The sequence below is a fragment of the Trachemys scripta genome, chromosome 1 (assembly GCF_013100865.1).
Source record: "Trachemys scripta elegans isolate TJP31775 chromosome 1, CAS_Tse_1.0, whole genome shotgun sequence".
Classification (NCBI taxonomy): Eukaryota; Metazoa; Chordata; order Testudines; family Emydidae; genus Trachemys; species Trachemys scripta.
The window spans coordinates 110,836,379-110,858,977 of NC_048298.1; the positions used below are offsets into that span (position 1 = coordinate 110,836,379).

Genomic DNA, 22,599 nt, shown 5'->3' on the forward strand with positions numbered 1-22,599 from the left:
ATGTGAAAACTGGAGAGAAACTGCATGGAAGTTAAAACAGAGCCTTTAAACTCTGAGTCATTATCATCTAACTCATAGCGCTGCAAGAAAACAACCTTTTAATTGATTATTTTAAAGGACTCATCCACAGGATTTAGTAGGCACATTAATTTAGTAGGCAACGTCCTGCTTTAGTGACTCTGGAACATTAGGAAACAAAACAAACTTCAAAAACATTTGCATTCAGCTACTGTATCCGCCCAAATGTAAAACAATAGATCACTCAGACAAAAAGTAGAAAGCGGTCAAGATCCAATAACAAAGTCCATTCAGTCCACTGCCATCAGTCCATATCGGCACATTTACATTATGTGGCCTGATTTTCTTCATGCCTACATGGGTTGTAACTCAACTGGCTTCAATAAGGATACTCATGATTTACATCAAAGTGAAAGGGAATCAGATCTATAAACTGGATGTTATAATCTTCTCCGAATCCTAGGTTAGGGAACAGCTTTTTCCTCCTGGAGGTCTGAATCGATTCCCCCGCCTTTTTTTTTTTTTAGTGGGTCAGGTGATGCAATGATACTAGAGCATTTGGGGCTTCCTGCTGCATGTCCTGAATGCCTCCTGTAAGATGTTGAGCACCCACAATTAATGCTCGGCACCTGACATGATTAAGCACTTAAGCCTGGATCCCGCAAAAACTTATGCACATGCTTAACTTTAAGCACTATGAGCAGCCACCCAGAAGTCTAGGGTGATCTGCCTGGGTGCAGGGGCCATGTGCACAGAATCAAAACTGGGATCAGGACCATAATTAGACACTAAATCTTATTCTCAGATACTATAAGTGTGGGACAGTTATTAATAGAAACCAGTCGACAGAGGCAAGTGAATGGAAACCTCCCTTGGACAGTATAGACTGAAATTACCATAATGTCCCAGGCAGGGTATAATATTTGCAGTGTTTTTCTAGCTGTGCTGGTGCTAGGATATTAAAGAGACAAGGTGGGTCTCTCTACAGGGAATAATAATGTTTTTATAGCCATATTTACCCTGTTGTTTTTTCTTCCTCTGGCAGCTTAGTTTGAAACTACCTTGCTCCGAAGAAATGGGTGGGGCACCATATTGAGAGTGCTTTTGGCCAGTTGCTTGTCGGGGAAGATAGATGAGGATCTTGTCAAACTTGGTTGGGAGGCAGGGGGAAAGGGCTGAGGATGCATTTTGCTTTGTGTGTTTGTTTTTTGCCTGAACAGTGACAAGCCAGAGAACAGGCTGGTGAAAGTACACGACGAGAGACCTGGTTTGGGAGCAGGGGCAGAGCTTGGGGGAGGGGAAGGGTGGAGCTAAGAGTGGGTGGGGAAGAGAGGGATGGGAGGCTGCTCGTCACATTCAGCCTGGAGCCTGGAATGAGGAGTCTTCATTCATTCACTGAAAGCCAATAGGGAAGGACCAGAGCAAAGGAAAACTGGAGGCTCAGCTGACCACCTTCTGCACCTCCAGAGAAGGAGGAGGAGCACAGCTGCAGCAGAGTATCGATTCACCGCCCCCCTCTTTAATTAAGAGATCAAAGAAACTACTGGAAAAAATACACACCCCTCTTCCCCAATAAAACACATGAAGAGGGGAAGGAGAGGCATGATGTGTCTCCTGGGCGGGACGCCCGTGCTTCGAACCGTCTGATGCTGCAGCAGTTCGCCATTGCGAACCACAGTTCGGAGCCAGCCGAAGGAAAACCCGGGGGAAAACCCCCGCAGCCCGGCTGAGATTTCTGCGTGCAATACTCCCGCTGCACTTCAATGATCGGACCCCGGCCGAAGGGAGGGAGCAGCACCCGGATGACCCTCCGCTCCCTGCTATGGCTCTTTTTGTTCCTCAAGGTAAGGGAGAGATCATATGCATCAGCCTCCGCCCCCCGCCTGCCTTGCATCTCCCTCCCTTAGCGGGGGGGATCTGGGAGCTAGGGCAGGGCAGATGTGCGGGTGGATTCATTGATTGTTGTCTCCTTCCTGCATGTATTTTGATGGATGTGTGTTTTTAAAAAAGTGGATTTGTCACATTTTCTCCCTCCCGCCTCTCCCTTTGTGCTCCTTAACCATGAATAATAGGGGCCGGCGTCAAAGGTCGGTTTGTTGGAATATGCTTTCTAAGGCAAAATGAGGTCACTTTCACAGGGTAATCTCTCTCGGCTCCTGTATCCTCCAGGGCTGGCAGGCACATGGAGAGGAGGGCTTTTTGTTCCTCCACGGAAACATGTTGCCTTCAGTGGGATGAAGACTTAAGAACCAGCGCGGCTGTTTTATTGTTTGATCTCATGGTGCCCCTTGCAAGTGTGTGCTGATGAGCTTCAGTTTCCTTGGAGCAGAGAGAGAAATCAAAATGAAAAGATGAGACACCTCTTTAAAGTAACCATTCCTGCTTTAATAATCCTCCCTTTTGGTCTTTCCATTGCCCTGCAACCGGTGCTGGCATCAGTACCGGAAAACCTATTGTGGCTGTTTATAAATTCTGTTTTGAGATGCAGGACCTGATCCTCAGCTGGTGAAAATCCAGCACCGCTCCAGTGAGGTGAATTGAGCGATGTCAGTTTACATCTGGCCTGTTATGTGTCAATTAATCATTGCATGCATCCGAAATGTACACCATACCAATATGCCGCCAGGCTACAGTAGCTGCTGCTGCTTTAGTTTTATACAATTGTTCTGCCAGGGCAAAGTTATTTAATTACTGGGATATCAGCAAACATGTTGAAAGGTTGACAATATGATATTCATCTGAGAGTGATTTGAAATTTAATTGCACAGTAATTAAGTTCCATTATGCAATAAGTTCACTTAGTTCTTTCCTCCCAACTGATTTTTATCAGCAGAGACTGTCTAGGAATGCAAGGAGGTAAAGTGGAGCTATCCCTTCAGCACCCCACTGATACCTTACCTACAGCCTGCTTCTGCAAGGTGTGGAAGCCTAGAGTAATTGAGGGGCACTCAGCCCCTCAAAGACACTCAGGCCCTTGGACAGGATCAGCCCAATAAATAATAGAGAACTTCAGAAATGTGTAGTCTGGCCATGAAAACATTCTATCACTAAATATATCTGTTTTTTTCATGTGTTTTATTTATTATGAAGGCACCATTCTGATCATGTAAAGCACAAATGGAAAAAATATTTTAACCGTAGCTATGCTTAGCTTTACCTTCAGATTATTACCATTCTCGGCTCAAGCTCAGAATGTCTTCCTGAGAGATTCACTTTTCAAAGTTCTGCTTAACGCTGCAAGCTTGGTTACACATGACATTTTTGTCTTGATGCTTTTGGGTCTTTTTAAGGTTTCCTTCAGCCTATTTAATATGCTTCATGTAACTCCACTAAAGGGAAATGTACGTACCACACAGGCATATGGCATTGTCTATAATTATCATTGCACTGAAATTACAGTATTCTGCACATTTTACAAAACCAACCCACAGTTTTGGATAATTGTCACTGCTTAAAAGAGCTCCTCAGCTAAGGGCCTGATCCTACAATTCCTCTTTCATGTGAGCAATCCTTACTGGTGTGAGTAGTCTCACTGAAATCAATGGGACTACTCATGTAAGCGTTTGCAGGATCAGGGCCTAGAATAGCAGCGGTGTTGCTAGTAAAGACTGACATTCTATTTCCAGAACTATTTAGGAGATGCTTCCACCACATCTGTTCAAATTATATTTGTTGGAAGCCAGTCTCCTCACTTCCACAAGAAACATAGATTTGTTTGAGGTAAAATGGGAATGGAGAGAATAGGCTTTTGTTTCAAAGAGTTTGATCACTCTAGCTGCTAGCTCCGGTTCTGATTCAGCAAAGCACTTAAGCACGGGCATTGCTTGAAGCACATGCTTTAGTCTATTGATGGCAATGGGACTGCGTTATGTGTGTAAATGTTTTGCTAAAGCTTTCCATCAGCACTATGAGACCAAAGTTTGCTGCTACAAAATAAAAGGAAAACATGTGTTTTTACATGGAACACACTCTACCTGTAAAATAAATGGTAAGAAATTTAGAAAAGGAAAAAGTTCAGAAAGCTAAAGCCTCAGGGTTTCATCCCAGGAGAAAATAACCACCACTTCTGAGCCAGATAAATATCAATAGTACCACTGACTATCGCTGCTCAAGAAAGGTCAAGGACTAGAATTGCAGGAGATGCTTCAGGGTGATAATGAAGTGTATTAACAGAGTTGTATGGTGGTTTGGCACTGAAATATCAGGGAAAGCTTGCAGATCAGGATTGCGGTGCATTGGAAGCACAATGTATGACTGTGAATATGATATTAGTGGGATGGCAAACTTACTTTTATTAATTCATCTGAATGGTCACTAGATGCTTTGAGGAGGGCTGCATTACTGGAGTCAACGGGTGTGAAAGGACAGGACTGAAATGCATTGGAAGAGTTAGCTGAGGAAGCTTGCATAGAGCCTAACCACTCTGTCTGTGCATATATCCAATCAGAAGTGTGACTGCAGCACAGGTAGATACCCTAGCTACCTTTGATCTAGATATAACTCGAATAACAATAACAGTGAAGCCATGGCAGTATAGGTGGCAGCACAGGCTGGGCACTTGAATACATACCCATGGTCTTGGACAGAGTTATAGAGCCTATGCTGCCTTCTGTGCTGCTTTCGCTTCATTGCTATTGGTACTCACCATAGCTAGATCAAAATTAGCTCAAGTATGTCTACATGTGCTACAGTGCCAATTCTGACTGCAGGGTAGATATACTCTTAGTGTTCAGTTCAGACCACTGCTATGAATCCCTTTTCATGAGCATTAGGACAAGAAGCAGTGGGCTTAAATTGCAGCAAGGGTGGTTTAGGTTGGACATTAGGAAAAACTTCCTGTCAGGGTAGTTAAGCACTAGAATAAATTGCCTAGAGAGGTTGTGGAATCTCCATTTTTGGATATTTTTAAGAGCAGGTTAGACAAGTACCCATCAGGAATGGTTTAGATAATACTTAGTCCTGCCATGAGTGCAGGGGACTGGATTACATGACCTCTCGGGGGTCCCTTCCAGTCCTATGAGTCTTTGAAATTCACTCCGTTGTCTTTAAAGTTCAAAACTTTTTTTTTTTCAATGAAAAATGAATGAAATTAAAGTCAACATTTCTGCACAAAGCATTTTGTTTATTTTATGCTGTTTAGACATGCCAGCATGTTGGAGGCAGGTTAGCACTGGCTCCTTAGAAATACTGAAGTTTGCCAACCTGACATTATTAAGTTGATATTTTGCTTGGAAGTTAATCTCATTGAGAAAACAGGTGCACTGAACTGAGAATCTGAAAAGAGCAAACAGTGTCTGTGTGCTTGCTGCTTCAGCATTAGTGGACCTAATATCACTTTCTAAGCTGCATCTGTTTGGTAGGGATAAAATGTCACTCTTACTGCCATCTGTAAAACAACCACTAGGAAGCTTTGCCCAGTGACAAACGTGCTCAAGCTACTTATTCTCTTCCCTTCCTGACATTGTGTTTCATAGTTTTAGAGAGAGACGCTTGCAGCTGAGACATGAATCCTGATGTGGTCCAGTGCAATAGCATTTATTCTCTGAGGCTCATAGAATATCAGGGTTGGAATGAACCTCAGGAGGTCATCTAGTCCAACCCCCTGCTCAAAGCAGTACCAATCCCCAGACAGATTTTTGTCCCAGATCCCTAACTGGACCCCTCAAGGATTGAACTCACAACCTTGCGTTTAGTAGGCCAATGCTCAAACCACTGAGCTATCCCTCCCCCCATAAAAGGACCAGAAGCCCCAATGCTCCTGGCTGGCTTTGAACGAGATACCTTCTGCATGTTAGACCAACATCATAACTGCTACACCACAGAAACCACTTACTGCACCATTTACTTATCTTGAAACACCTCAGTACAAACCTTAACCCACACAATGCTCTTCACCAATGGCTTTCCCAACTGACAGTTGATTTAGAAACTAGCAAGAGTAAGAGAGTTCACCTGGGGAGCACAGGCCAGAGATCAGTAAGGATTTACAGTAGGGGGGAGGTGAAGTAGGTTAGGCTGGGACAATTTTCTGCTGGAAGCTCTTTCTGCTACAGGAATCCCTTACTGACTTAGCACATTACTTAACCCTACTGGTTCCCAAAAGCCTTGAGAATCAAGTTCCATGGTGTGTTTATATGTGTTTATGTATTTAGATTTAAAATTATAAAAACATCCTTCCAAGACTCGAGGCACCCTAACATAATTTAATCATATAATAACTAAACTGCTATTAAATTAAACCTCAACAACATTAAAATCCACTTCACAGGAACTTGTCTGGCCAATCAGGCTGCAACCTTCATCATCTAGGAAGCACATCCCCAGCCTTCTCCCAAAATCCTATTGAACACATTTGCTTTTGCAGTGTGCCTGGAGAGTCCCCAAACTTGGACCAAGAGGGGTGCAAGTTCCAGCGTCCCAGGCCCTCACAGAGAAGGCCCTGCCAACTGTAGCCTCTCATATAATGAAACTGATCCAGCTCGACTGCCCCCTGTTTTTCTGCAGCTATGGCAGTATGGCATGGTGAGAGAGGCAGTCCCTCAGACAAGTCAGTCCCAGGACATTTATAGTTTGAGGTCCTAATCAACACCTTAAACTCCACCCAAAGACCAGTGAGCAACTAGTGCAGATCCTGACACTGGTGTCATGATGACCTTCTCAGTAAGCAAACTGCTGAATTCTGTTCCACCTTCAGTCTCTGAATGGTTTTAAGGCATAGTCCCATGTAGAGCAAATTGCAATACCCTGATCATGAAGCGGCAAAAGCATGGGTAACAGTGTGAAGGCCTGCACCTGAAAGGAAACGCCAGTGTCCTAGCCAGATGCAGATGGTGAAAAACTGACTGGGTCACTGCTGAGATATGATTGCCAAACAGTAGCTGGGGATCTAGAATCACCCCTAAGTTGTGAACACTATTAACTAATGGCAGCATACTTCCTCAGTCACGGGGAATGATCTTATCTCTGTCATCTCCTCCAGCCACTTGCCCCAAACAACCATCATCACTACCTCAGTCTTAGCTGAGTAGACCTTCACCCAGCTTGGTCTCATCCATGCCTCAATCTTGACTAAACACAGAACTTCATCATCTGAGTGGGATGACATGGAGACATACGGTGTCATTAGCATAAAAAACACACCACACCCCATGTCTCCTTACTAAACTTCCTAATGGCTCCATATACATGTTGAACTGGAGTGGGGAATGGGGAGGGCTGACCCAGTCAGCTTTTTACCATATGTGTCTGGCTAGGAGGTTGTGTCCTTTCCTTTTGGATGCAGAATTTTGTCATTGTTATCCATGCTTTTGTCACCTTAAGATTAGACCACTGCAATGCATTCTACATGGGTCTACGCTTTAAAACCACTTAGAGACTGAAGCTAGTGCAAAATGCAGCAGTTCATTTATTGAGGGTGCATCTTTTGGCACCCCATAGTTGAGCGCTCATTGGGAAGAGAAGCAGTTGTCCACAGCTACCTGCTGAGATCCCTCTAAGAGAAAAAAATGAAGCCACTGAAGAACAGCCCCAATGCAACCAGTACAGTCTCTATGCCATAACCAGATGTATACCCAAATAGACCAGGGTGAGGAGATCAAAGGGATCTAGGTTTTGTGTGAGTTGTCTCTCCCAGGAGCGGCACCAGGGTTTTTGCCACCCTAGGCAGCAGTGCTCCTCCTCTGAGCATTTGGCGGCGGGGGTCCTTCGGCTCCTTGTCTTCGGGGCACTTCGGCGGCGGGTCCTGGAGTGAGTGAAGGATCCGCTGCCAAATTTCCGCCAAAGACCCGGAGCGGAAGGCAAAATGCCGCCTCCCCAAAATCCTGCTGCCCTAGGCGACCGCCTAGGGTCGCCTAGTGGAAGCGCTGGCCTTGGTCTTTCCACAATTATACCAAAGAAGGAAAGATAATACTGGTCAATAGCTTGCAAGATTGTCACAGTCCAGTGAGTGTTTCTTGAGCAAAGGCCACACTATTGCATCCCTGAAAGTAAAAGGTACCCTGCCCTCTCTGAGAGGTGTGAACAGTCTCACAAGTAAGGGAGTTAGTACTTCCCCACTGGCTTTCACTAGCCAGGAGGGACATATCCCACAACCTTCTTTTTGAGTCTAAAGTTTTCCCAACACCTCCAGTACCTTAGGGAGCATCGCTGGCTGAAATTCTAGCAGAGAAGACAATGTCCTTGTACCCTTAAGACATTGCTTTGCCACCACAAAAGCACAAAGTACTTGTATCTATTTTTTTTAGCTTGTCTTAAAACTATCTGGTATATCTTACCGCCATAAATCTTAGGGCCTGATCCTGAAGTTCTTACACTGGCAACCATCAAACTGGTTTCATGTACTGTTGGATTGGGCCGTTGTAGTGGTTGGCTAATAACATCTTTATTACTACAAGCACTGTAGCCCTCTAAAAATTATAAAGTTATACTTTAATTATTGCTGTCTTTAAATATTGACCTTAGAACAAAATTTTTAGTTAGTCAAAAGATAAAACACATGATGATCAATCTTAAAATGGATTAATATGAAACTTTTATTTCACAGTTTGACTAATGGAACTCCAACTGCTACAAGGTGGCAAAATAGTTTAGTAAACATTCCAAAAAAAGGACTGGACATTTATTTATTGCACATGCCATTACATGCACAATGGTAAAGAGAAATTGCAAGGGCTAGCAGTTCACATGCTTCAGGGCTTGAGTGGCTCTGCTGGTGGGGTCAGGAGGAAGTTTCCTTAGCAGTGGATTGCATGGTGACAGCATGGAATGGGAATCAGGAGACATATTCTAACCCCGTCTTTGACAATGATTCATTGACTTTGGACAGACAAGTGACTCCTGGGGAAATTTTCAAAAGCAGAAAGGACATTCATTAGGACTTGGGCACTTCGCTCCCCTTTAACTCTGTGTCTCAGCTTTCACATCTGTAAACTAGAAATAATACCTCCTTGCCTCTCAGGGCTGTTTTCAGGCTTAATCAGATAGGGCCAGATCTGATGCACATTATAAGTCAATGGGAGGTTTTTCTACTGAGTGCAATAGGCACTGGATCAGCCCCTTTATATTTCTGAAGGCTTGATATTATATAATAAACAGTGGAAGCACTAAATAGTTATGACTATTGCATTGTTAGGTGCAGTGTAGGGGGCCTTATGCCTTCCTTTTGAAGCATTCCACATGGGCTGCTCTTGGAGACAGGACAATAGTTTGGATGGACCATTGGTCTGCTCCACTCTGGCAGCTCCTATATTCCTACATAAAAATGCTGAATTTGGAAAAAAGGTAAATGAAGAAAATAGCCTAGATAAATATATATTCTACATAGCATATATATATTTTTGGAAGGGAGGGAGGGTATACTTCCATGATCATATATCAGTTCCTGACATGGAAATTCTGAGAAGAAAAGGATTTTTTTTTTTAATGAAAGAAACATGACATTTCACATTAATTTTAAATGAATTCCTTAAGATCAGTGTTACTGCAACAAATACCTGAATGAATAATGTAGAGATGCTTAAAGTAAAATGTTACCAGTTTTTCCCAGCACTGTACTTTGATCTTGAATGACTATAGAAAAGGTGGCGCGAGTAACTCATAATGAAAGAAAGGGGAAATGCTAATCTCACATGCTAGGAAATGACACTGGCTTTTAAATGAAGGAGTTCCAGAAATGACACGATGCATCATGTTTGGCTTACTATAAAGACAACATATTGTACCACAGTGAAAGTAGGGAGTGCTGTGTCCAGATTACTGTAGTTATTGTATTTCCTGCATGCAATTAGAGCACAAATACCTTACTGTAAGCATTAGTGATGGGAAAGATGGTGACACTGTTGACAATAACAGAAAAAGCAGCAAGAGGAGGAGGTTTAGGAAGGAAGATAATAAACTTGGTTTTCATCATGTTGAACTCCTCATGCAAGAGCTCCAGGAGGAAATAGGTGGAGATGTGTGATTGAATATGGTGTGAAATGTTGGGGATAGAAAGGTCAATTTGGGATCTTTAAATACAGAGGCTGAGGGTTTCAAAAGAGTCTATGGGAAATTCAGCGTGCCGTAGGTGCCTAATTGAAGTTATTGGGAGAGGTGGGAATGATGGAGGCTTTTTATGGAATAGGGGATACAAGGTCATATTTGAAGATGTAGATGATGCGCTCCTACATATCTGACACTAAGATGGGACCCGTTGTATGCAAGATCACCCAATATTCTGAGACCTTCACAGCAAAGACTACTGTATCAGAACATTCACTACAGCACAACTGGTAAAAGTAAAGAGAGAATTTCAGTCAGAAAAATGTTGTGAAAATAAAGGGCCAGAACATCAGAAGTCAGTGAAGCAATGCCAATGTACATCAGCTGAGGATCTGGCACGTTGTTTAAACACGGCTGCTTGTAAGATCCCAGGGAAACAAAACTAAATTCATTGTTTAAATAAGTTAGGACATTTTGTTAACTACCTGCTGTGAGGTTTCCAGTGATCACCCCTAAGTGTTCAAAGTGTTCCTCGGGGGATTCAGGAACTCCTATTAATACCAATGGGACTAGGACAGCTAGAGCCTTGAGCACTTTAAAATTGTAATGATAAAATATTTGTGTGTGTGTGTGTCTATGTATATGATTAGAATAGTCACCTTTCTCTAGTAGCATCTGCAGGTCATTTCCATTTGATGGTTCTTTAGATGTATATCCAATGAGTGAGTTAGTGGCCTCAGTTAAGTTTCTAATGGTTTCTAATAGCTAGAGATTGGCTTAAGCCCTGAAGCAAACAAATTGGCCACAACTGTTAAAAAGAGAACTGTAAAAATCAAGATGGAAAAATATATATCTCAAGGGAAAATATGAAAACCTTTTCTGGAAATTTTCCTTAGAGTATTTGTATTGATTGCTGAAACACTATTCCTTAAATCAATAAAGCATTAAAAGTACTCAATACTCTTAATGAGCTCCAAAGGAACTATTACTTTGGATTGTGATTGCAACTGCCATTTGACTCTCTTTTTTTACCAACATTTTATTACTAATGACTTATAAATTTGAAGGGGAGGAAAAGATGGCTGGTGCATTGCACCACTACCCATTGGTGTAAGCACAATCCTTCTTTCCTTATAGAAAATGTTAAAAGTTTAGAAAAGTCTAAATTATAGAAGAAAAAAATTAAGCAAGTCACCTTTCTCTGTTAAGACGATTGAGGGGCATGCATGACTTTTTCCCTATTCCATTTCACTTATTACTTGTTCTACATACAGCTTTAAAAAGGCAGCATGCTAGATCTACCAGGAGAATAAGGCAAATGTGTATTTTTCAGCAACTTCTAAGAAGGTGTATCTGCTAGATAAACAAATTTACGCTCTTTAATGCAATATCTTGAGATGTCAGGATTGGAGTGAATTGTTTTGGAACCAAAGAGGGATTCCTATGAAAAAAAAAATCCTTGCTTGAGATATGAAAGATGCCTTTTAAAAAAGGTGTGCTATAATCCTTGTTGGGGAAGGGTCCCCTAAAGGGAAATGATGGGGAATGGGAATTGGAAGAAAGTTTAAAACACATATGGACTTCTGTACCCTTTTGTGGATTTCCATCTCTGGGGGGGTTATCTTTTGATTAACCCTAATGTAGCCATGCCGGAAAATAAGGCCCCCACTCCCACCTCTCTGCACAGTAGGGTTATGCTACCAAAATCTTGGGGCCAGGTCCTCAGTCCAGTGGAACCCCTGTGGTCCCACTGTAAACAAGTGTTGGGTGGAGGTGGATGAACCGAGAGTTCTACCTTCCCTCATGTTGCGGTCAGTGGGAAGGGCTGGACATACAGGGAACTGGAGGAATGAGCTGCATCCTTTCAGGGGCTGCAGTAAAGGCACTAATGTAAAGTGGCTCCTCTTGCAGAGTCATTAAATTCTGCAAAACTTTTTGCTAAATCTGTTTCTCAGACAAATTTTCTGAGCAGCTCTAATCAGAAAATTGAGTTAAAATTTGAAATGTATCAAATAATCCCTCTGAATCACTAGGTTTTGTTACTCTGCTTGTTTTCTTACCCATGCTAACCTGTGTCCTTATGGTATTTTGTAGCATATGTAGTTGAATTATGGACCTCCCAATAGGAATCTTGTAAGACATGAACCAGATCAAAAGTCCTTTGCTAACATCATCATTTGCATATACAATTAAGCTACATCTAGGTATGATCTCTGGTCTTCATACAATATTGTCTCCCCTGCAGAATACAATCCATTAACATTTATATAGCTATCCTTGCCCCTTCTGGCAGACTAGTTTACTGCCTTCCTGGTGCGTTAGACTAAACATCTTTCTCTCTTTTTCCCCTTCCCCTTGTTTCTCCACAGTCTCAGTTTATATAAGTGAGTGGTCATTTCTCTCAGATGCTAGACTGTGCTATACCATATTTACACAGGGTGTTTTTTAAAATGCATATTAGGGTTTGTAATCTGTATGCAGAGCCACCTTTTAGAGCATGAACTCTCTCATGCCCACAGCCGAGAATTATGTTCTTATCAAATAAACATTCTTAGCTTGAAATGTTAAATCACTGTTACTAAAGTAACATAGAGAAAGATTGGCTGGAGAGACCATGTCAAGGAAATGAATTGTATCAAATCATGATTGCCAATTAATTGTTTGTAATGGGTGGAGGGGTAAAATGAAGGTATTCCTTCAGTGTTTCCATCACCCTTCCCCCAAACTATCTGATCCTTGGGTGTAAAAGCTTACATGGTGGTACGTCCAGGGTAGGAGAGGGAAGTGCAGAACACCACCACCCCATGCAGTCCCTCCTGTAGCTCCCCACACATTTGGATGGTGCAGAAGGCCAACTCTTACAGAAGGCCCACTTTGCATGTGGGTGCTGAAGGGGCAGGGCCATGGCTCCACCTCTTCCCTGTTCTTCGGGGCACTGCACCTCATGGGGCACATGAAAGGAGCAGAGACTGCAAACTCTTCAAGTTCCTCCCTCCCTTCAATCAACACCTGCTCAGAAACATCCCCCCCCGCCTCTCCCACACACACTACGTGCTCCCTTTGCCCCAGGTCGAGAACCCCTCCTTTTCTTACCTCACCTCTCCACAGCTCAGAATAGCCCTTTCAGACCTATACACATTCGCACTCGATACTCCTTGTCTCAGAACACTGATTCCTCTCTACGTCTGCATGCATGTGCTCAGCCCTCCAAACTCGGAAAACCTAGTCTCAGGGTTCAGAAATCTCTGTGACAGATGTGGCAATTTCCTGCAATATCCCAACAACCCTGATTGAATGAAGTCTAAGTATTTTAGGAGTTCATTGGATTAAAAGTGCAAATGTGTATGTATTATTGTGGGATTGCAACGTCTCTATGGGGGAGACATGACTAATGTCAACCCTGGGAGATGTTAAGAGCTTCAAAGGACTTTGAAACACCTTGGAAGACAAGAAGGAACATTTAAGATAAACAAAGTAGAATGTGTTTCCTAGGAAATACTTGGGAAGAGGTGAATGCAAATTTTCACTTCTGGTCCCAGTGTTTTGAGACTACACCGTGAGGAGAAATGCATTGTCTACGAATTACCTATTCACAAAATCAAAGGCCCCAAAACTGTAACAGAGTGACTCAGATTCATTGGGGTTCTTGTTTTAAGCCAAGGTTGTTATGAACTGGTGACAACAGAAAAGCCCCTTGATGGGGGTTAGAAGGACATTCACTGGCCAGAGCCCTTGGTGGAATTGGGGTGATCTCTGGTAAGCTTATTAGCATGCGGGTAGGTTCTTTGTTTTTAATATGTTTTTTCTGTAATGCTTTTACTTTTAAGAATAAATGTGCTAGCTTAAAATGAGCTGTGTGGCCACTTACACAGTGTATATAGCAGGGGTAGGCAACCTATGGCACACGTGCCAAAGGCGGCACACGAGCTGATTTTCAGTGGCACTCACACTGCCCGGGTCCTGGCCACCGGTCCGGGGGGCTCTGCATTTTAATTTAATTTTAAATGAAGCTTCTTAAACATTTTAAAAACTTTATTTACTTTACATATAACAATAGTTTAGTTATATATTATAGACTTATAGAAAGAGGCCTTCTAAAAACGTTAAAATGTATTACTGGTACACGAAACCTTAAATTAGAGTGAATAAATGAAGACTCAGCACACCACTTCTGAAAGGTTGCCGACCCCTGGTATATAGCCTCTGAAGAGAAGGCAAAGCAGGCCTGCTGAAGGAATCTGACTGGCTGGGCAATTCACACTGTAGGCAAGGAACTGTGGCAATAAGTGGTACCGCACCTTGCACTATATCAGTGACCCTAAACAGATGTGGCATTAATGGGCATAAGTCCCACCAGCAGCCTTTTATGATCAGTACCCTGACAATGCAAGAAGATTACATGTTTTTGGGTTCTGCCAGAATGAGTGTGTGTTGTGATACAATTTGTAACACCCAAGGTTTTCCAAATAACCAGTAAAATACTTCTGAAATTGGTTCATTTTAAACATGTGAAGTTGCATTTCTCGTGCGTTCTTTTTGGACTGTATCTTTGTGTAAAGAAAAGAGGTCTTTGTTCCATTTACGGCTGTAATAGTCCTTCAGTAGATTTACATTTCAACAAAATTCTAAATAGTCACAAAAAGTATGTTTGCATGAAAATACGATTTCACTGGAAATATCAGCTGTTCACAGACAAAGATCATATTTCACAGCGAGAAACAATGGTCTAGATTCTGATCTCAGTCACCCCTATTGTGAATTCAGATTAACTCCACCACATTCAGAAATGTAACTGAGATCAGAATCAGGTGCAATGACTTTCAACTCCACTGGCTACAAGTATATCAGGGTGTTTTTTCTTAAATTATTGTACCATCATTTTCAAAAGATGTGGGATAAAGCCTTCCTGGAGAGCTTTAGATTATTTTCACCCCACACCTTTTCTGGGAAAGCATTTAACATATGTTTGAGTCTTTTCAGTTGACTAAATTACATCTACTCTTTCCATTAATCATAATCCAACATTTCTGGTAGATAAATTGGTTTCCTCTACCCCAGGACAAGTTGATGGGCCATAAAATAGATTTTGCAGTATTTATCACTATGGTTATAAGATTTACATCAAGGTCCCCACTGAGAACTAAAACCCCTAATCACTGACAACAGAGGTGCTTTCACAAAACATACTGGGATTTAATCTGTCACATTATTAGTGAGTAGCAATGCCTTCCCCAGAAGGAATATGACCTTGATTTGGATATCACTGTTTTAAGTTCTTGTAACTTTGCTAGAAATCAAGTGGCTCCTAATGTTTCTAAAAGCAAAAAATGATGCTTTTGTACTTTGTTTAATCCTAATAGCATGATATTTCTGCAGAGTATCGTTGAAATGTTTCAACTGGCGCTCAACGTTGCTGCTCTTAATCTGTGAATAGAGATTTTGTGCTCCGATACTCATAACAGTGATGACTGCATTATTATTAGAGATTATTCTTAGGCTGAATACCGAGTCCTTGCTATAGTGGCCATCAAGGGACCAATCCTGCTCCCACTGAAATCAGTAGCAAAATTTCCATTCAATTTAATTGGAAGGAGGATTAGGCCACAATTTATGGCTTGAGCCTGCTGATACTTACTACAGAACATAGGCCTGAATTCAGCCAGGAACTTAAAGGTTTGCTTAACCTTAAGCATATGAGTAGTTCTGTTGGTTTCAGTGCAATGGTGCAAATGCAAAGTAATGCAGACGCTTAATTATCTTACTGAACTGTGGCCATAGTACTGACTGTTGTGAGTAGTCCATTTACCCAATTTTGGGTCCAATTTCGCAGTTGTCAGGACTAAGTAACAATGATTGAATTCAATCAAAAGTGTGTGTGTGTGTGTGCACGCACGCACTACAAGATTAGGCTATACAGGCAGGAGAATAAGTATAGTGTTTTCTAAGGCATCACCTTTAAAATGACACTCTATTTAGCAACAGGTTTAATGTCAACACCTACATGCAGGAAGCCCCCTCACTTTGTACTGTAATCATTTTAAATCTTAGAAGCAGCATCATTAAGTGTGTGTGGGGGGGGCCTTAAGAGAGCACACTGGTGCTGCCAACTCAGTAAAGGATGGAACTTTTCACAAGATTCTCTTCATAAGAGTGGGGGGGAATTATACTTTGTGTCTTAATCATATTCAATTTATTTAAATTCTGCCTCCTGCTTAAACTTCAATTGTCTTTTCAACTAAATATGGTGTCTCTTACTACCAAACCGTTCAATGTTGCTATGTGTTGTTACACAATCACCATGTTCCATGATTCAAGTAGCTGAAAAGATCCCTGTATATTAGAGCTGTTCTTAAAAAAATAAGTAATTATTAAAAAAAAAAAAAAAAACAGGGAAAGTGTGTGTGTGTGTGGGGGGGGGGTTCTATTTTTTGTTGAAATTTCAATGAGAACTTTAATTTTTGAAATTTGATATGCTTCAACCAACTCTATCTAGCTGATTTGCAGAAGTCATCCCTGATCACAATGAGTTACGTGGAATGAGTAGAGCTGCTGGAGAAAAGTCAAAATGTTGCTAAAGAATGTACGGATTAGCACAAAGAAACTTTCATTTGCTAACCGGCTCTGGAAATGAATAGAGCTTGGTGGAAAATGGTATTTCTATCCCACAAAAGTTTTAAGATTTTGAAGGTGTTCTCCTCTTCCCAAATTGAGACAAAGTCAAAATCTCATTTTTTTGCAAACCAAAAATCCAAAAAGACAATTCCAATAGGGTTATTTAAAATATTTTGTTTTGATAATTTCAAAATATTTTTTGTAATTTCAACCCTTTTAAGCTTTACCTTAAGTTTACTTAAGTATCTAAACAAAAATATGCTTTAAACAATAAAAAAGGAACTTTTTTGACATTTTCAAAAGAGAAAAAACAGGATGTTTCAACCATTTCAAAACTTTGTTTCCAAAAAAAAGTTTTAAGTGGGAAATTAATCAAAACCAACCCTCTTTTCCCCAAAACAGTTTCAACAAATTGTCATTTACTTCACCCCCTAAACTGTGTTTCTCAACTGACACATTGAAATAAGTTTTAGTAAGGTTAAATCATAAAAAAGGTATTGTTTGTGGTATTGCTAGTGGTATTGCTACATGTAGCACAAGAAAATCCTGATTTGTGATGATACCAGGACAGTCTTGTGATGATACCAGTCTTCTGTATAGTCAGTAACAATCCTAAACTCAGGAGAAATATCATGGAATCAGATTGCATGTGTAACTGAGCACATGCTGATAGGATGCAGAGGAGGTCAGGGAAACTCGTACTCCTTTGAGCCATCTGGATTAGATCATTCATTATAGATGAGCCAATCTTTACCTCCAACTGCATCTTCCCTTTAGAATGTTTTTCTTTTAATTATGTTTCAGACATTGGCTGCTAGAGTTCCTAATATTTCTGATTAATGTAATTCAGAAATGCTTGTAAAAATATACCCAGTATGTAAACTGATATTCTGGGGAAGATCAAAGTGATGCATTTTGGTGTTTACTCAAAAAGAAGTCAATATCTGCTTAGGAAACTTATTTTACAGGTGGGTAGATGCACAGGTGCCAATTTCCCTCGGAGTCGGCACCTATAGGTAGATGGATACATAGGAGAGTTTTCTAAAGCACAAAAAGGATAGATTGACTTTCAGTGGGAGTTGGGTGCCTACCTGTTTTCCGTGCATTTGAAAACCTCCCAAGAGAGGTTAAATAACTTGACCTCATCTGTAGGGCAAATCATTTTGCAAGTCATTTGTAGACATGGGACTAGAACCCAGGAATACTATTAACTCCCAGTCTTCTGTTCTGACAAGAGTGATGTGCGAATTACTGAAAGCAAAACAAATCCTAATTAAAATCACTTCATTAATGGCATGACACATCAAGATTGACCTGCGGTAAAATAAAAAACAAAATTTGGTTTTTAATTTTATTCAAAGATATAATTGAGCATTTAGTCTATTGCAAGCAAAGGGGAATGATGTATAATGTGTGTCAGTAGAACATTGTTATATGAAGGAAGATTAACATTCTTATTTCAGACTCAACAGTATTTTATAATTTCTGGATTGTCTGTTTAATGCAAATGTTCTGTCTTAAATACTGAGCTCTGTCTTAATTAGATAAAATAATCCTTCATTGCTTGGGTAGTTCAGTAAATTAGTCACTGGCCTAACAACCACTGGAGCATGCTTATGCATTGTTTAATCCATATGGATTGTTAAAAGTGAGAGAAATGGAAAAGAAACTGAATTTTTCCGGACATGCTGTGTGAGACACACATTTTCAGATTTAAATTCCTTTGCGTGGACCTGATCTATAGCAGGTTGAACTCAATGGAAAAACTTCTGCTGGCTTCAGCTGAGTTATAATCACACACAGCCTGATTCAGTGCTGTCCCCAGGGTCTCTTGCTTACAATGGTGATGGTGTAAACTGAATAATTTTGCCTTCAGTTGGAGTTATGTGTATAGTTGGTGTAAGAAGAGAGTCAAACTCATAAAGCTTGATGCTGAACTGACACCAGTAACTGTTTTTGACTTGAACAGAGCTTCAAAGGGCTAGTTTGTGAACTGTTACTTGCACTGATTAGTACAAAGTTCATGTGGGCCTGAGAGGCTAGTTAACATACCAGGCTGCAGCTGGAGGGAGAGCCAGGCTTAACTCAGGCTGAAACCCAGATGGAAAATAACAGAGGAGGTTGAGAGCGGGAGGTGGCTGTAGGAAGAGTACACACTCACACTCAGGGACTAGAGAGAGTAGAGACATCAAGAGATGCAAAGGGGAAGATCTGGCCCTGGGATTCTCTCCTGAATAAAGAAATCTGACAGGAGGCCGGGAAAGAGATAAAAGTCACTGGGAGCAGAGCAGGTGCTAGTGGTAACCCCTGATAAAAGGGCAGGAGCTGGACTTTCTGGGAGGTGTTCAATGGAGGTACACCCAGGAGAAATTAAGAGGCGTGAAAGGCCAAGCCTGAGGTGAGCAGAAGTTGGTTTGAGTTTGTACCTTTTGGTTTGGGTTTGTTAAGGGATTCCAGAGGAGAGTCCTGAGAGAAGGAGGAACCTAGAAGAAGTTGTGGGGGAGGAGAAGCTTGAGAGAGGCTGAGCAGGAAGAAGCCCAGTGAGGCAGGAACAAGGCGTTGGATGAAGCAGTTTTTGGCTGCTGGTTATAGGGTTCCTGGGCTGGAACCCAGTGTAGCGGGAGAGCCTGGATTCCCCTGCCAGCCATTGGTATGGCGGCATGAGCCCAGAGACGGAGGCAAGGATGCCTGAGAGCCCTGAGAAAAGGGAATGAGTTCCATGGGGCCCAAAGTTGGGCCAAAAGGCCTGATACAAGGTGTTTGGCCGTTTTGTTACCCTGGAAGTGGTGGACTTAAATCATGAGTTGGCCAGAGGGCTGAGTCATGGGAAGGGGCAGCCCAGCTGTCAGCAGGGAGTGCCAGATGGAGAGAGTGCCACTACACCATGCCCAGCCATGTGAGTGAGTCATCCCCCTCTTTACATCCCAGTATACCATATTTTAATTCTAAGTAATGCAGGTGTTGACACCTATAGGTAAGTTGCCCAACACTTTCTATTGTAAGGCTCTGTTTTCATTTGCTTATAGCTTTGCCAAACCTACACAGTTCAGGCTGAAACTTTCCATGCCATGATTCTGCCTCAGTCTGAACTTAAAAATTAGCAAAAATGGTTCAGCTGTTTCTAAGAATGAGATTAGGGAAAAATATTGTTTTGTCCAAGCTCCCCCTCCCCACCCAAATCTTTTAATTATTTTGTTGAGAAGCTCTAGCATTTCTACACTTTGAAGCAGGGACTTGAAATTTTGCAAGGGCATCACCCTGATGACAGGGGTTTGCCTTTTGCCATCCCAATGAAAACTTGCTCAACTTTGGCCAAGTTATAAATTGCAGAGAAAAATATCACATTTTAATGTAACCTTAATTCACCACCCCCTTGTGTGTATGTATTATAATACAAAAAGAACAGGAGTACTTGTGGCACCTTAGAGACTAACAAATTTATAAATTTGTTTTATAAATTTGTTAGTCTCTAAGGTGCCACAAGTACTCCTGTTCTTTTTGTGGATACAGACTAACACGGCTGCTACTTTGAAACCTATTATATAACTAAAAACCTGTATTATAATGTAATGCTATTTTGTCTACAGGATCCCTACCTCGTTCTGTGCACCAGATAGATGGCGCTCTGTGGCAAAGGTGACTGGTGGGAGGGACGCAAAGGGTCAAGTGACCCTCCCCAGGGTCAAGTGCCACCACCAGCCTGGGTGGGGAGAGGAAGGGGCAAGGGCCAGAGCCTGAAGGGAAGAGGTGGGACCAGAGCCATGCTGCCTGGGAGAGCCAGGCACTCTCCCAGGCAGCTGCAGCCGGGAGTGACTCCAGGGCCAGGCTGCCAGGAAGAGCATCCAAATGCCAGGGGGAACAGGGCACAATGGGAGGACAGAGCCCCCTCCCCCACGGTAACGTGGGATGGGGACAGTGCGGGGGCCCCAGGCTGGGGGCGGGGAGGAGTCACGTGGGGAGGTCATGTGCTCCTCCGATAGCTGGTGCCCCTCCCACGAGTCGCCTATGTATGAATCAGGAATGTGTAGAGAATCGTGTGGAGGCTGTTGTCCATAAGATCCCTGCTTTATTTGTTACAAAAGTTGGAAGGTGTGTAGCGATAGTATTGAACAGGGGTTCTCAAACTGGGGGTTGGAACTCCACAGGGGGTCACGAGGTTATTACATGGGGGGTTGCGAACTGTTAGCCTCCACCCCAAACCCCACTTTGCCTCCAGCATTTATAATGGTGTTAAATATGTAAAAAAGTGTTTTTAATTTCTAAGGGGGGGGTCGCACACACAGGCTTGCTATGTGAAAGGGGTCACCAGTACAAAAGTTTGAGAACCACTGGTATTGAATGAGGCAGGGGGTTGCAAGAAGCAGGGCCGGCTCCACGCACCAGCCGAGCAAGCTTGTGCTTGGGGCGGCAGATTCCAAGGGGGGGCATTCTGGCTGCCCTTTCTTTTTCTTTTTGGTTTGCCGTTCCAGCCGCCCTGTAGGGGGCAGCGGCGTGGAGGAGGGGAGCACCCTGCAGCAAACTCAGCAGGGCAGCCAGCGTCCTTCCCTCCCAGCCGACCGGAGCAGGGCAGCAAAAAAGCCAGAGCCAGCCCTGGCAAGAAGAGACAACAGGATGGTCTCATAGTCTGGGCAATTGAATGCTGTCCTGGAGAACTGGATTTTATCCCTGCTTCTGTCACAGACATGCTGGGCAAGTCATGTAAACCAAAATTTTCACAGGTGGCTACTTTATTCCTCCTTTTCTGGGTACCCAATTTGAACCCCCCACCCCCACCGCCCGAGGCCTGATTTGCAGGAGTGCTGAGTTCTCCAACTGCATTTGAGTCCATGGGAGCTCTACTGTGAATATATAAAGTGCTAATCACTCTGAAAATTGAACCTTAGTCCTCTTAAATTGGGCACCCACAATTAGTTGATAATTAAAAACAATCTTTCTGCCTCAGTTCCCTATTTGTAAACTGGGGATAATATCACCTCACTTATAGGCATGTTGTGAAGATAAATTCACTGTTTGTAAAGAGCTAAGATATTCTGACGAAAGCACCATAGAAAAGCTCACAAGGAAACTAGTAATTTTGGATTCAACGCAGTGTTTGGACAGCATGCAGTAAATAGTGCACAGGCCCACACACTGAAGAGGATAAAAGGAAGCTTTGAATAGCTACTCATTCATTGAGCACTATCCCTCCTGTGCCCTGAATGAGGCAGGGGTCTTGTGGGGAAGAAGCCCAGGGAAGCACTGTTTTTTAATGTAATTAGTGTATAGATAATGGCCAAGAATAACTCCTTGCATTCTTTACTCCCAAAGCACTTTAAAGGCTATGGGCCAAATTCTATTCTCCATACTCTTGTGTACTTCTATTGAAATCAGTGGGATTGCTCCTATGGGGAAAAACAAATAAGATTTGTCCCTACAGTGCAAACATATTGAAATTGCTTTACAATTGAAATGCAGCTCAGGCATGGGAAGGACTGAGCAAAATGGATACCTTGCACACCAACAGCCAAATTCCCAAGCTGGGTTGTGTCCCTTTTGCCCCACAGAGATGGCACTAAGGGACTGTAATCCAGCTGCAAAGGCCCAGTACAGAGCTCCCTGTAGGAGGAGAACTCCCTGCTGGCAAGTCTCCATTGCAGCTGGGCACTGCACCTCAGGTTGTACTGGGTGCAGTGAGGATGCATGGTGAAGCTCTGCTCTGTCACAACCATCCTCCACTGCCTTAGGGTCCAGTAGCTAGGGTTACCATATTTTGTGCCTCCAAATGGAGGACACTCCACGGGGCCCCAGCCCCGCCCATGCCCACGCCCCAACTCCGCCCCCTCCCCAAAGTCTCCGCCCCCTCCCCTGCTTCCCGCGAACATTTAATTCGCGGGAAGCCTGAAGCAGGTAAGGGGGAGTGTGGGGGGGAGGCGGCTCCAGCCTGGGTCGGCTCGGGCCCTGGGGTGCCGACCACCCCTGGCCCGCCCAGCACTGCCGGCCCCCCGCGGCCCA

The 22,599-nt window shown here is 42.8% G+C and overlaps 1 protein-coding gene across 2 annotated transcripts in view; it reads left to right on the forward strand.

Annotated features, from left to right (window-relative positions):
• Nucleotides 1-1,355: 1,355 nt before the first annotated feature.
• PTPRO (protein tyrosine phosphatase receptor type O) overlaps nt 1,356-22,599 on the forward strand; it is a 199,646-nt gene continuing 178,402 nt past the window's right edge. The window contains exon 1 of one of the 2 annotated variants that reach the window (XM_034781855.1): nt 1,356-1,862. In XM_034781855.1, coding sequence (XP_034637746.1) covers nt 1,782-1,862 — 81 coding nt within the window. In that variant the 5' untranslated portion in view covers nt 1,356-1,781. The remainder of the gene's footprint in view (nt 1,863-22,599) is intronic. The other variant, XM_034781863.1, reaches the window with a different exon arrangement.